The sequence below is a fragment of the Cololabis saira genome, chromosome 9 (assembly GCF_033807715.1).
Source record: "Cololabis saira isolate AMF1-May2022 chromosome 9, fColSai1.1, whole genome shotgun sequence".
NCBI lineage: Eukaryota > Metazoa > Chordata > Actinopteri > Beloniformes > Belonidae > Cololabis > Cololabis saira.
In genome coordinates, this window is record NC_084595.1 from 20,006,639 (window position 1) to 20,021,261 (window position 14,623).

Sequence of the window (14,623 nt, forward strand, 5' to 3'; positions counted from 1 at the left end):
CCATCTCAGATTTAATTCCATGTGAATTTCAATTCATTCAGTTCATTTTCAGTTTCAGTCTTATTTACATTTCTATTCCAGTTTAATATAATTCTCCATGAATCTCCAATTCTTTTTTTAGTTGCGGTTCCAATTTCAAATGTAGCTCAGCTCATTTCAGTTCATTTTAATTCAGTTTATTTGAATTTCAGTTGCACTTTAATTCCAAATTAGTGTCAGTTCCAGTTTTAATCCCAATCTCCAGTTCAGTTCGGCGTCAGCTCAGGCCAGATCAGTAGCTCCACACTGGAAACGCAGCGACGGTGCTGCTCAGTGGAAACGTAAGCGATGCAGACGCGGTCAGGAGGTGGTGGGAACAGAAATGTAAAGATGTGGTTAGAAAGAGAGCTGCTGCACTACATCTTTGTAATATTATCTCAGGGAACTGAACGAACATTTGAACCAAGAACGTAATATATCTCCTTTACGCCAGTTTACTAACTCCTCACTCACTGTGACTCACTGTTCCTCTTTTAACTCACATGAAATCCTTCTTTTCACATCTTTTAACTATTGTTGACTTTTTCTTTGGCTTTATCTCAGTGGGCTTGTCTGTCAGCTCTCCCTTCACCTCTCCTTTCCGTCTCTCTCTCTTCCTCCTCGCCTGCCCGGACCGGCTCTGATAACCTGCTGCCGCTACTAAAAGCCCGCAGTCCTCTTGAGAACTCTGTGACTTGCCTGTCGGGTCACATCTCAATGGAGGACCTGCAGAACCAAAGGAGCACCAGCATGGACTGGCTTAGTAAGTTCAGCAGAGCTGGGGTGCGCCGGCGCACCGGGCCGCTGGTCAGTACTGATGTGCAGCTCTTAGTTTTAGGTCAAAAAGCAAGGCTTTAAAAGAAAAACTGGCCTGATTTTTCATGTCCTGTAACAGAGGCGTAGTCGTAAATGTGACTGCAGTGTTGTGCCCTGCGGCGTGCGACATCAGGACTGACAGAACCCGCCGCCTGAATGTGATTGAAGCTTTATTTTAACAGCATCCCTGACTAACTACTTCTCAGTTTCACACATTTCTGTTTCAGTAAAATCCTCAATTACAGAATAAAAGACCACGAGCATGTACGATTTTTCAATATATGGCTGCATCACACTGACATGCATGTTATTACCCACAATGCTGAGGGGGCAGATGTATGAAAGGCTACAGTGGCACCACATTTTGCACCCGCTGAGGTTTCCCCGTCCTCGGATGTCCTTTCAGAGTCCGAACCGGGTCCGAGAGCACTTGACAGAAGAGGGGGTTTGATATGAGGACAGGACGCCAACATGGCCGCAGCTTCCCGTCTCTAAATCGACACGTGCTTGGCTCAGCCTCGCGAACCGTTATTTCATCGTGGTATTTAATCGGGCTCATTGAAACTGGCTGATGCTCGAGTTGAGGTCAGAGAGGTCAACATTTCTTTTTTTTTTTTTTTTTTCTTTATTATTATTATTCTCACATCTTACATTACACAGCTGATGTACAATTGGTTTACAATTATTGTCAGGGAGAAAGAAAAACATCAGCATGTCAAAACATGGCTGTTGCCCTATAGTTGTGTAATGTTGAAAGAAACAAAACCTGCGTATATTTATATTTTTTAAGGTAAAACGAACAAACAGAACTAACCAAAGACAAACATACACACAAAAAAATAAAAAAGGGAACAATGATGAATCAAAACGGGATGTATGGGCTTGTAACAGCGACTTAATTCAGTTGCAGGGAGACCAAACTACGATATTATAAGGGTTTGAATATACACACACATAAAATTATGTACGTATAAAACACATGAAACCTGGCAGTCCTTCAAACCAACAGAGAAATGATCGAGAAAGTAAGTGAGTGGAGACAAGTAATTCAGTTTCTAGATAATTGTGACTTTTGTATATAGGAGACCCATTTTGACCATGACCTTGTGAATTTATCCATTTGTAGCCGAAGTGAGAAAGTAATCCTTTCCGAGAGGTCAACATTTCATTGTCAGTTCCAATTCCAGCCCTACTCTGTTGCCGTGACTACAGGCCGACTGTACTCTACTTCTGTACTCGAATTCGCATGAACGTCAGAGCTTTGCCGCGTGCAGAGGAAAGTGTTCGTGCCACTGTCTGTTCCTGCATCTCTGCCGTCCTCCTTCCACTCTGGGTCTGTCGCGGTTGTGAAGGTGAAGCAGGTGCGAGTGCTGACATGCTGCCGTGTCTCCGCAGACAGTCCCACCACGACCCACCGGAACCTGGCGTCCAGCAGCCTGAACGACATCTCCGATAAACCGGAAAAGGACCAGGTGAGTCGTATTCTTCTAATCTCAGCTGCTCGTTTACAGCTGAGAGTTTCAGCGCCGGCGTGTTTATGATTGTAACGTGGAAACCTGCATCGATGATGGTTTACCTGGTCTCATTAAGTTACACCCCCCCCCCCAGTAGGAATGGGTGATATTTTACCGTAAGAATTTGTCATCTTGCGGTAAAAACGATAAATTCCCATTGATGACGTACATGAAGGAAGGAAGGAAGGAAGGAAGGAAGGAAATGAGTGAGAAAGAAATAAATGAGCCTGAAAGAAAGAAATAAATGAGCCTAAAAGGAAGGAAAGAAAGAAAGAAAGAAATTAGCCTAGAAAGAAAGAAAGAAAGAAAGAAAGAAATGAACCGAAAGAAAGAAAGAAATAAGCCTAAAAAGAAAGAAAGAAAGAAATGAACCGAAAGAAAGAAAGAAATTAGCCTAAAAGGAAAGAAAGAGAAAGAAAGAAAGAAAGAAAGAAAGAAAGAAAGAAAGAAAGAAAGAAAGAAAGAAAGAAAGAAAGAAAGAAAGAAAGAAAGAAAGAAAGAAAGAAAGAAAGAAAGAAAGAAAGAAAGATTGATTCCCGTTGATGACACTTTTTGTATTGGTATTTTTTTTATCGTTATCAGGATAAATGCCAGAAATTATCGTGATACATTTTTTAGTCCATACCGCCCATCCCTACCTCCCAGTGTTTGTCAATGAATTCCCAGCATTTGCGACATGTCTTTCATCTTTTGACCTCAAGCATTCGTCTGGCTCTCATAACAGATATGCAAATGATTGGCAGGTAGATCAACTGGAAGCATAACAGATGAATAAAGGTTGTAACAGACTGTAACAGGTCAGGGATGAAGAGCATGGGACGACACCACCGTCGGTGTTTGACAGTCATAAGTCACATAACCGTCACATTTCCTGCTTTAGATCGCACCAACAAGAAGGTGCTGAGTCAGCATCTTGCTGACCTGAAAAAGTGCTTGCATTTATTTTTCAGCCCGTCTGGAAGATGCCTGAAGTGACGCGTAGCTGCTGAGAGGGTCACATTTTAAATGAGCCATGTTTCTTTTTTTGGGGCCAGCTGGTCAGATCAGCACAGCTCTCAAACCGGGCCGAGCCTCTGGGAGAACAGAACTAGGTCCAGCTAGGTCCGAGCGACCCAGTAAGCGCTCCGGCGGGGCCAACTACGAAGGACAGGAAACACCTGCTAAACCGCTGCGCCTCCACACCCGCCTCGGGCTCTGAATGCCTTTCTGAAGTGAAGAAAGAACAACGCGACCTGTTCTGGTCCACGCGGCCCAACGTGCCAGCGCGTACCGCAGGATTTATTGGTAAACATTATCAATTGATTTGATTTGATTTTATTAGGGATCCCCATTAGCTGGCGCCGTAGCGACCAGCTAGTCTTCCTGGGGTCCACATAAAAGACATACAAAATAGATTTTCAAATACAACATTAATTAATATCAGTATTCAGTACTAAAAAACCTTACAATTTAAAAACAAGTTACATGATGGGAGTTGTTAAAAAAACAGTGACAAATACAATTTTAACTTCTTTTTAAAAGTAAGTTTACTGAAAAGGGTATTGCAGAGGTTTTGGGGCAGGTTATTCCAAAGAGCCAATGATCGATATATGAAAGTTCTCTTTAAAGCATTTGTCTTTGGACCTGGTAGTACAAGATGTCCATTCCTGGAACCTCTAGTGTTGTGATCATGCACAGTATTGCTATAAACTATTTGACTATAAATAAAAACAGGACTTTTACAGATTATGACTGACCTGAACAGTACAAGCTTATTAAAATACAACCTTTTATCTACTGTAAGCCAAGAAAGGCTGGCATGCATGTGGCTCACATTAGACCTAGGTGAGCAGCCGAGAACTAACCGTGCCCACTAAAGCCCACTGCGAGGCTTCTGATAAGTGCGATTGTTGTTTCTAATAGCGGAGGACAGGTTTCGGTTTACGAGGGCATTGTCTTGTGGGTTGGTGGTGAGTGGAAGCAGGTCTGGGTGTGCCACTCGGCAGGTCGAACCTCTCCACTCAATCATTTACCCATAACAGGGGATTAGATCTCGCCGGGTGAGCGTCACGGGCTTCTGGGATCTCAGACATGCGTCATGACATGGTGCTCTTTCCTGCCTGGTGTGAGAATCATCCAAATAGTTATCACCTCGGCTGTCGTTCTGCTTGTGTGGAGCGTACATCCGAACCAGTACCGGTAACTGATGCAATCCACATGGATGAGGAATCGATCGATCAATCAATCAATCACAACCTTTATCAACTAGAAAGACCACATTGAGATTTAAAGTCTGTTTTTCAAGAGCGTCCCGGCCCAGAGGCAGCAGCAAACACACGACTCTAGGAACAAATGAATAACCAGAAGCGACATCTCTGGGCTCGGAGGCTTCTGGGAGCGGCCATCACGCAGTGGAAATGTGTTTTCTGGTCAGATGGGTCATTTGTCTCGACCTCTTGTCATTTATAATTTTGATGAGATGGAGTCCAGGTTCTCCAGACCACATCCAAATGGTCTGGGCGGGGATCGCTGTCCTCAGTGACGCTCATTTCTGCTTCTGTCGATGACGTTCAAGTTCACACACTTTATAGCAACGTGCGCCGCCTTCAAGACCCCATGAAGCGTTTTTCTCAAAGGCAAAAACCAGTTGACCTACAAGGGCGTGGCTTAGAAAGAAGAAAGGGCGTGTCTCCCGGCGGACCTGCCTGCAGTCCTGAGGGGTCCTCGGGGGAAATTGTAACATAAAATGAGATGGAGCACTGCCAGCAGCATCCTGGTGAAGTTATATCACGACTGAAACCCCTCTCTGATGTTAAAAGTTGGTAGAAGCTTTGAGGTCGTTGCTCTTTAATTAAAATAAAGGCAATTTAAAAAGGGACAAATTGGCTATACACGAATCCGGCGACCGGTTTGTGTGTGCCGCCATCTTGCGGCAGCGCCATTGCTGCGGTGGCAGGTGTCAATCTGCCACCGCAGCGCTGTTATTGTAACCTGACGCTCTACAGCATCATTATAGCTGGATTGATGATGTTAGACAGTGGCCTTCCATAAATAATGAAGGTATCCTAAATTATTGCTGATGTTAATTTATAAATAATGATTTGTTTGAGCGATAAGCAGGAAAGAATAGAGGAATAGGGAGATAAGGGAGTGTATGATTAAACACTGTAATATAGCATACGTTACGTGTGACGTTAGCAGCGCGAAATGTAATCATTATGGAAAGGCTACGTGATTAAAAAAAACAACAACAACAACACCTGTTTATGTTTTGTTTTATTTTAGGTATCCAAGAATATTTTATTGATCGCCTGGCGTCCGATGACCAAAAAAAACGCAATTACAGGTCTCTATTTGAAGGGCACAACTATCTCAGCTCCGGATGATACAGAATACATAGGCTACATACATAACCCCAATCTTCAGATAAAACTAGTTTGTTGAGGAAATAATATCAACTCTATTTGTAGCTGCAGAGGAAAAAAATAATCTCACGAGGAAAAGAAAAATATTGCTCACGCCTCGGAGCCTCTTCAACATAATATAGCAGTCAAAAAAAAGAAAAGAGAAGTAAGAGTAATAAAAAAGATGTACTGTATGTTGTACTATTATACAAATTTATTGAAACACACGGCGAGTCAAACATTTACCAAAGCAGCTGCCAAACACTAAACAAGGTAGTAAGACGTGGGTTGTGCAGAACTGCGGCAGTAAATCCTCATCGGAGCTCCATTCTTTAGTAGTGATTTCATATGGATCCAGACCGTTAATAATCATTATTTTCTGCAAACACCGCTCCCTGGCTTCCTTGTTTAAGGTATCCCGGTAAATTCCAGTTCCTTTCCAGCAGTTTAACATCTTTTTTTTGCGTTCCGTCTGTTCACTTGGTGAAACAGAAAAGTCCGTCCCGTCTTCATTCACTATCAAAACAAATGCACGCGACGGGGACAGGAGTTTTCCGATGATACAAATACATTAAGAGAGCCTGGCAGGGAGCGGAGTAATAGATCCATGGGAGCGGAGCATGGATCTATATACGTATATATGTCTATGGGCTGGAGCGGAGGAGCGGAGCCGCCACCGCAGTAATGGCGACTTCCGGGTTTTGCTGGATTCGTGTATAATTAGGAGGTGAGATACTGGCACGCTGGCGTTGTCACCAGAAACACAATGGAGACCTGCCGCCCACGCCTGACATCGTGAGCGTGAGAGGATGGGTGGCGGGAACAGATTGATCGTCAGCAGGATTACTCCACCAGGTGATGGGTTGTGATGAAAGCGTCACCTGCAGTAGGACGTGGCCCAGTTTTAGGGCGATTAACATCCGACCGAGATCCACTCCTGTTTTTGTGTTTTCAGCTTCTGTTTCTGCTGCTCTTCGTCTGTGGGCTCAGATCTGCACTCTTATAGTTTTTTAATGATGTAATTATGGCTTAATGACACAAACGCTGTTGCATCACACCTACAATCGTTTCCAGGGAAGGGAGGCCTGTTCAGACACACAACCGTGGGACTGGAGGGTTCTCTGGGTGGGAAATGTTGAACTTTAGGTCCTCAGCAGGCGCCTGACCTCTGTCTCCTGACTCTGACTAGTCGCCGGGGTTACCGCCCATCTCTCTCCCAGACAAAAAAGAGCCTCCCGGTTTGATATTTAACCGGAGAGCAATGGCCGGCTTTGACGCGCGTTGTTTAATCGGAGGTGAACGTTTCCAGACAGCCTGCTGGTGGGAATGTGACATTTACCTCTTCTTCTCCTCTTTTATTCTTCCAGCTGAGGAACAAGTTCATGAAGAAGTTGCCGAGAGACGCGGAGGCCTCCAACGTGCTGGTGGGGGAGGTGGACTTCCTGGACGCCCCCTTCGTGGCGTTCGTTCGCCTGCAGCAGGCTGTGATGCTCGGAGCGCTGACGGAGGTTCCCGTCCCCACAAGGTGGCTGACCGGCGCGTCTGAGGACGTGCACGCGTGACGGGGAAGGTTTTACTGTCAGGGTGCAGGCAGTACTCGAGTTGTAAAAAAAAATCAGGGGGGATGGTGGATTTTATCATCATTTATGGGGACAGATAATTTGTGCTCATTACAAATAATATAATATATTACAAATAATAGCACTGACCAAAACACCTGCAGGAATACTTCAGGAATGACATGGCAGCAGTTAAATGCAGCATTCTGTAAGCTTGAAATATCCACTGGGCTTACATCAAATACATCAAAACACAACAATAAAAAACAGTTTTCTGAACTTATCAATATGCCTCTGTCCTTCACAGGATAAGTAAAATGGTTCACTGCAAAAACTCAAAATAAGGATATTTGTCCTATTTCTAGGTAAAATTTCTCATTTTAGTAAAAAATCTTATTACACTTAAAACAAGACTCATCACTGGAAAAAAACAACAATTATCACCTGTTTCAAGTAGATTTTCACTTGAAATAAGTAGAAAAATCTGCCAGGGGAACAATATTTTTTTTGCTTGTAATGAGAAGATAAATCTTGTCCCACTGGCAGATTTTTCTACTTATTTCAAGTGAAAATTTACTTGAAACAGGTGAAAATGGTCAAATAAGTAATTTTTCTGGTGATGACTCTAAATGTTGAAATAGCAGTAAAACCACATTCATTGATGAAATGACATAAGGGATGGAAAGGGGGGATGGCAGTTTTACAGGGGGGATGATTTTTACTGTTTTTATTTCAGGGGGGATGCCATCCCCCCTCATCCCCCTTCAACTCGAGTACTGGGTGCAGGTCTGGCTGAAGGTCTAGCGTGAAAACCTACAAATTATAAATGAAATCAGAATAAATACTCTGGTTACTTCCAGAACAGCAGCAACACACATCTGATTCAAGACTTGCACCAGTTAGGACTGAAATATCTCTCTAGTCAGGCCCAGAAGTACGTGGATAAGACCGACCGTGATGGACTGAAATAAAACGGTCAAAATGTGATCAAAGTGTAGACTTTCAGCTTTATTCTGGAGATGCATCTCAAATACAGACATTTCCAGGTACCGCCATTATCAGGAGGATGAAACTCCTCTGGGGACCACTCCTCCCGGAGACGCTTTGTGGGGTTTTAGCTGCCCTGTTGGGTTCGGATCAGTGGACATCAGTCACATCCTCAGTGACGCATGTCCGCACCACGATACCGCCTCCACTGTTTGAGTTGTGGTCCGCTCTGGGTGGTGAGATTCTCCTCTCCTCCTCCGTCATTCTGATACCAGTTTATCCCGGTTTCACGTGTCCCGGGGATCTGGGTCTCGGTGTTTTAGTGTGGTCTACCCGGTCTGCCGTCCTCAGACGTTATCGGGGGTGTCCAGCTCGTCATAAATGCCGTATTTACATCCACGAAGAACCAGCCTCTCCAGAGTTTTCTTGACCTGTGTTGATGCTGTGGAGGGTTTTTCTTCTTCTTGTCATCCACTAGTTGTCCTCCTTTTGAACCTTGAGCTTATTTTAGTTTTAGGACGAACCAAACCGTTGGCACGGTTACGCCTTAGGATTTTTCCATCTAGTGATGAGCTCATTCATTTGCATTTGATCTCCTTGGACCGAACCCGACACCTAAACTTGGGCCACAGAGCTATCAGCTGGAGGGAATCAGCTGTTGTTGTTAAACTGTAAACGAAACGTCTTGAATCTGAGGTGAGAGTTTACACTTTAATCACATCTGAGCTCATAAACCAACTTAACTTGGTTTCCCGCGAAGCGGTCGTGACCGGTGAGCTGTAAAGTGATGCAACGTCTGTACTTTGTATCTGAAACTTTCCAAGCTGAGCGTCTGAACACCGCGCCATGCCGCACCGCCGCCGCCACCGAGGTGCTTTTGCTGCATATTTAATGATTTTATTGCAGGTGTTGGTAAGATACTGGATGGAAATGTCGGCGTTCCCGGCCGTCTCGTGCAGTCACAACGACACATCTCTGAGTGAATGTGCTCGGAGTTTAACTCGTGCGCAGATAAAGCTAATAAAAGCTAAAGTCAAATCTTCTTTGTTTTTGTTTATAGTCTTCGTCTTGTTGTTTTTGTTTTTTGATTTTTTGTAATTACTGTTTTACTTCCTAAATTGAGGGGAGGTCCGTTGCATAAGCCTGTTGGCTTTTTGACCTCTCCTGTCACATTTGTTTTACTATTTTGATTGCAAGTGTTAATTTTATTGTGTGCAAACTAATAAAAAAAATAAATAAATAAAAAAAAAAGCTATAAATGCAGCACCTTTGTTTGATCTGAAGTTTCTTATGACCTCACCGGACAGCTGAGCTGATATGTTAGATTTACACTCCTCTTTATTTCCTTCCACAGGTTTCTGTTCATCTTACTGGGACCCAAAGGTCAAGCCAAGTCGTACCATGAGATTGGCCGAGCGATCGCCACCCTGATGTCAGACGAGGTCAGACTGCTGCTAACGGAGACACAAAGCCTTGGTGCAACAAAACAATCAGGGCGCTTTTACATCCACAGAGCTTGGGTTGGGGTTCCACGCTCGTTTCGGCTCGTTCCTCTGGTAATGACGGTAATCTCACTCAGGTGTAACCAAAACAAGCCAAAACAGACCCCTAAAAAGAGGAGCTCTGGTCCGGTCAACTCTGATGTGGCCCTCCTGGGGAGAACCATCCTAAACAAACCAGACCAAAAGATTTGTATGAAGCGTGGGCCTTTGTGGGTTCAGCTAAAACGCAGTCCTTAAGAATCTATAATACACAGTCCTTGCATCTTGGTTCTGAGAGATGCAATCAGCTGCGTTATGAACATTTCTCGCAGGAAGGACGTTAGATACCGAAGGTCTAAGCTCTGGCGCCGTTCAGCCGTGTTTCCTAAACCTCTTAGATTCAAATAAACCCCTTAAGACTACGACCGGATTGGAAACAACGAACCAAAGTAACGAAGCAACGTAATCTGGTGTTCACCGAGGATGAAACCGACCCAAACCAATCCTGGCATGTCTTTCTTTTCCCTGATGTGTACATGTTTGAACCACCATTCATATCACAGGTGATAAAGTCCTCGCCTCCTCCGACACACGGCAAAGGCTGACACGCCGACACCCGGCACACGTATGTGAGATGATTAAATGCACAAAAAAAGATGCTCCTCGCCAGAGTTTTTGGGTTGATTAGAGGGGATTAGTGGTTCAGGCGCGGGGTTTGTGTGATGTCACCATCTTTCCGTATTTAGTAATCCTCTGATGTGAACGCCGCGGTTCACTGCCCGGTGACAGCAACACCCTCTCTAATGCCGCGCACCTCTCCGTGTGTGCAGGTCTTCCACGACATCGCCTACAAGGCCAAGGACAGACAGGACCTGCTGGCTGGTATTGATGAGTTCCTGGACGAGGTGATCGTACTTCCTCCTGGGGAGTGGGACCCCACCATCAGGATAGAACCTCCAAAATCCCTCCCCTCCTCCGACAAAAGGTCTATAGTCATGATTGATGATGAACTTTGAACTTTGTGAAATGCAAATAAGTTGAAGGCCACAATAAAAATGATCTTACCCTCCCCAGCTATGATGATGAGTTAAATCAAACCTGAGATGGACTTGTAGTTTGTTAAGTCGCGTGGGCGGAGTTACTGCAGAAGTAACCACGCCTACTCTTCATTTCGTTGTGGTTGGCAGGCGCGTGTATCTGGGATCTTCCCCGATCCCACGCCTCAGTCGGCCCGGGTCTGAAGTTAAAACTTTGTGCCATTGTTTCCTGTCACATGACCCAGATGTCCTGTCTTCAGCCCCAAACCATCACCCTCCCACCCCCATGCTTGACGGCTGATTTGAGATGTTTTCACCAGAGGACATTGTTCCAGTAGTCTGCTGGTTTGTTCAGATGCAGTTTTGTGAACTTCAGTAGTGAAGAAGCTTTCTTCTTTGTGCTGGACGTCCACTCCTTGGAAGTTTTCTTAAGTTGTCCACGTTTGAGTCATTGTTCCCGCTGTAGGATGCTGCTTCTGCTTCAACTGCTTCTCTGAGATACTGTACACGCTGATGTCTGTCCTCCCCAGCATTGTGTTAAGACATAAATTAATGCACCCGGCTGCTCCGTGAAAGTGACGAGCACTTTTCACAAACCGCCTCTGCATTCTTAGTTTCTGGTCAATAAACAACGACTCGCTGCAGTGTGTCATGTTTTCTTAATCTGAGATGAGATTTACTACATTTGAAGATGGTCTTTTATTTACAACAGAAACTTGAGGGGACACTGAGAAAATTCATGCCGTGCAGAAAGTGTGTGTGTGTGTTGCAGAAATGCAGGAGTTGCAAAACCAGTGAGGTGCATCCAGACGTACAACTCAGACTTAAATAATAAAAGAGCAGCAGCTGCTGCAGCGCAGAACTGCAGTAAATGGTTCAAGGATTTATGTGAAAAACTGATCAATCAGGCTATTTAATCACGTATAAATGAGTGGCGTCCCTGAAAACGAGGCCGTGTCCACATGATGATGCTGAAAGCTCTCCAGCTTAAATGTTGAGTAACTGCAGGATGTGTCAGCAGAAGTGTCAGCATCCCCACATCTGACCTGAATCTGAGGATTCTTTTTCAGCTGATCAGATGCGAGGCTGCTCTTAACTCGGATCGAAAACATACCTGTGTGTCTTTCAGGAAAAACATGTATGCTGGAGGTGATCCTCAGATGAACGGAGGCATGTCTCATGATGGAGGCCACGGAGGAGGCGGTCACGCCACGGGGGAGGAGCTGGAGAAGACTGGACGGTATTGAAAACTACCAAATAATGTATGAGTTCTGCTTGTGTCCTCTGCAATCTAGAGCACCAGTGAGCAGCTGAATAAAAGTAGTATAATGAACCTAACGTAACGCTGCAGATCTGAGGTCCAGCACTGTCGGAAACATGTAAATTAACACTTCATGTTCCAGGTTTACCGTATGAATAACCAGCAAACCAAGCAAACAGAACAGAAACATCAAAGGAGAAGCATTTTAGTTAAAATCTGAGCTTTCAACTGCTACGTAGTTACCTGTAATGTAACCTACATGGCATTTCTTTTGTGCCACGCGCTGGTGAAAGTTCCCACGAAAGCACACAACTCATGACACCAGGCTAACAAGTAAAATCCACATAGAAAGGAGCCTTAGGCCCAAACCTGACCCACATCTGCAGGTTTCCTATGGTCCAGATTTAGCGTGAGGGCGGTAAGGAGAGAGGAGCGGGATGTGTAGAAAACAGTATCGTCAGCATACGGGTGAATACGGGAGTCTCTTGTAGCGTGGGTGGTGGCGTTCATGTAAGTTAGTAAGTAAGTAAAGTTTATTTATATAGCACCTTTCACAGATATAAAATCACAAAGTGCTTTACATTAAAAGAAGGCACACAAATTAAAAGAGATTAAAAAGAAAAGATACCAATAGTATACATATATATAAAAACCTAGATAAAATTAACAAGGTACAGAAAACAGCACTGGGCTGGCATGTTAAAAACATAGTCGCAACGCACATTAAAAACATAGCAGCAACGCAGAGACACAATAAATGAACGGTTAACCAAAAGCCTGTCTGAATAAAAACGTTTTCAGCTGCTTCATAAAGCCTTCACATGATTCTAGAAAACGCAGTTGTGAAGGGAGAGCATTCCATAATTTTGGCGCAACAGCTTGAAAAGCACGGTCACCTCTGGATTTAAAATGAGTTTGAGGGACAGACAGTAACGATTGGTGTGCTGATCTAAGAGCCCGATTTGGCGCATAAGGTAGGAGGAGGTCAGCGATGTATTGTGGTGTTTGGCCATGCAAAGCTCTGAAAGTTAGCACCAGTATTTTAAAATGAATGCGAAATTTAATGGGAAGCCAGTGAAGAGAGGATAAAATTGGAGTGATGTGTGTTCTCTTACTACTACTAGTTAGAAGCCGGGCTGCTGCATTCTGGACAGTTTCTGGAAATGTAAATATTGAATAGTGATGGCCCAAGTATGGAGCCTTGAGGAGCGCCTTTGTAGATGGCTTATTGATCAGGAAGCAGATGCTCCGCCCTCACTGTTTGAGCACACCCAGAAAAATGGCTTTGGAACCAAGTTACACACTTTTCTTAGTCTGAAAGATTGACAGAATCGAATGCCTTAACCAGGTCTATAAATACAGAAACAATATTCTGACAGCCTTCAGCGGAGCGGAGATGCAGCTGTGTCCTGATCTAAACTCAGACCGCATCCAGTTCAAAAGGTTCTTGGTCTCCAGATACTCTAAAAGCTGTTTGTTGACCAGTTTCTCGAGGCACAACGGTGATTTTTGATCCACGTTTTTTAGCATAAAAGCACAAAAAAAATAAAGAAAACAACAAAACAATAAATCAATAACATAAAAAAGAACAATAAAAATCACTAAATAGTAAATGTACCATCATAAACAAAGTAGACGAGAATGAATAAATATAATAGCAAATGTGTCATGCTCGAAAAAGGAGTCGGAAGAAGTAAAAAACTGATGAACCCTCAACACTCAATACTATTTTTTTCACTTGGACCCTCGTCATTAAATATATATATAAAAAAAACTTGACATAGTTAAAGGTTGCACAAATTAATAGTAAGAATTGTATAAATATAAATTGTGGTATACCCAAGTATGATTAACTTCATATGAGTTATTTATTTATGCTTGTGCGTTGCCAGGTTCTGTGGAGGTCTGTTCCTTGACATGAAGAGAAAAGCGCCTTTCTTCGTCAGTGACTTCACTGACGCGTTTCACATCCAGGCCCTGTCTGCCATTCTGTTTATCTACCTGGGGACGGTGACGAACGCCATCACGTTTGGCGGCCTGCTGGGGGACGCCACAGACAACATGCAGGTCAGACCGCTGCTCTAAAACTTTGCACAGCTCGAAAAATGTCAGCGATCTAATGAAACAAACCTTTTCAAAATCTGTGTGTGCAGGGTGTGTTGGAGAGTTTTCTGGGCACCGCCATCACCGGTGGGGTCTTCTGTCTGCTGGCTGGCCAGCCTCTCATCATCCTCAGCAGCACCGGCCCGGTGCTGGTGTTTGAACGGCTGCTTTTCAACTTCAGCAGGTACGCCTTCTCTTTCTTTCTTTCCTTTGAAAAAGGCCCCGTTGATGTGGGCGCTGGCTTCCTGGTTCCAGCTTCAGGTGTTCATATCGAGCATTAGATCTTAATTATAACCATTAATGGGACACACACCCATCCAAAGTGTCAACCAGAGAGGTGTAAAGCAGCTCAGTTTCTCCCTGGATGGGACGACAATTTAAATATCCACTTTGAAGTAATGATCAATCTTCTGGTGAAGATAAATGAGTTCCTTATGACGAGGAACCAGTGCCCAGCATGCTAT

General features: G+C 44.1%; 1 protein-coding gene across 10 annotated transcripts in view; it reads left to right on the plus strand.

The window, feature by feature from the left end:
* The window catches only part of slc4a4a (solute carrier family 4 member 4a), a 64,524-nt gene that overhangs the window by 30,992 nt on the left and 18,909 nt on the right, over window positions 1-14,623 (plus strand). For 6 of the 10 annotated variants that reach the window (XM_061730712.1, XM_061730714.1, XM_061730717.1 and 3 more), the window contains 7 exons: window positions 2,230-2,306; window positions 7,099-7,256; window positions 9,632-9,719; window positions 10,589-10,743; window positions 11,925-12,035; window positions 13,949-14,123; window positions 14,210-14,343. In XM_061730712.1, the coding sequence (XP_061586696.1) occupies window positions 2,230-2,306; window positions 7,099-7,256; window positions 9,632-9,719; window positions 10,589-10,743; window positions 11,925-12,035; window positions 13,949-14,123; window positions 14,210-14,343 (898 nt within the window). Of the gene's footprint in view, window positions 1-685; window positions 782-2,229; window positions 2,307-7,098; window positions 7,257-9,631; window positions 9,720-10,588; window positions 10,744-11,924; window positions 12,036-13,948; window positions 14,124-14,209; window positions 14,344-14,623 lie in introns of all 10 variants that reach the window. The other 4 variants (XM_061730715.1, XM_061730716.1, XM_061730711.1 and 1 more) reach the window with 1 other exon arrangement.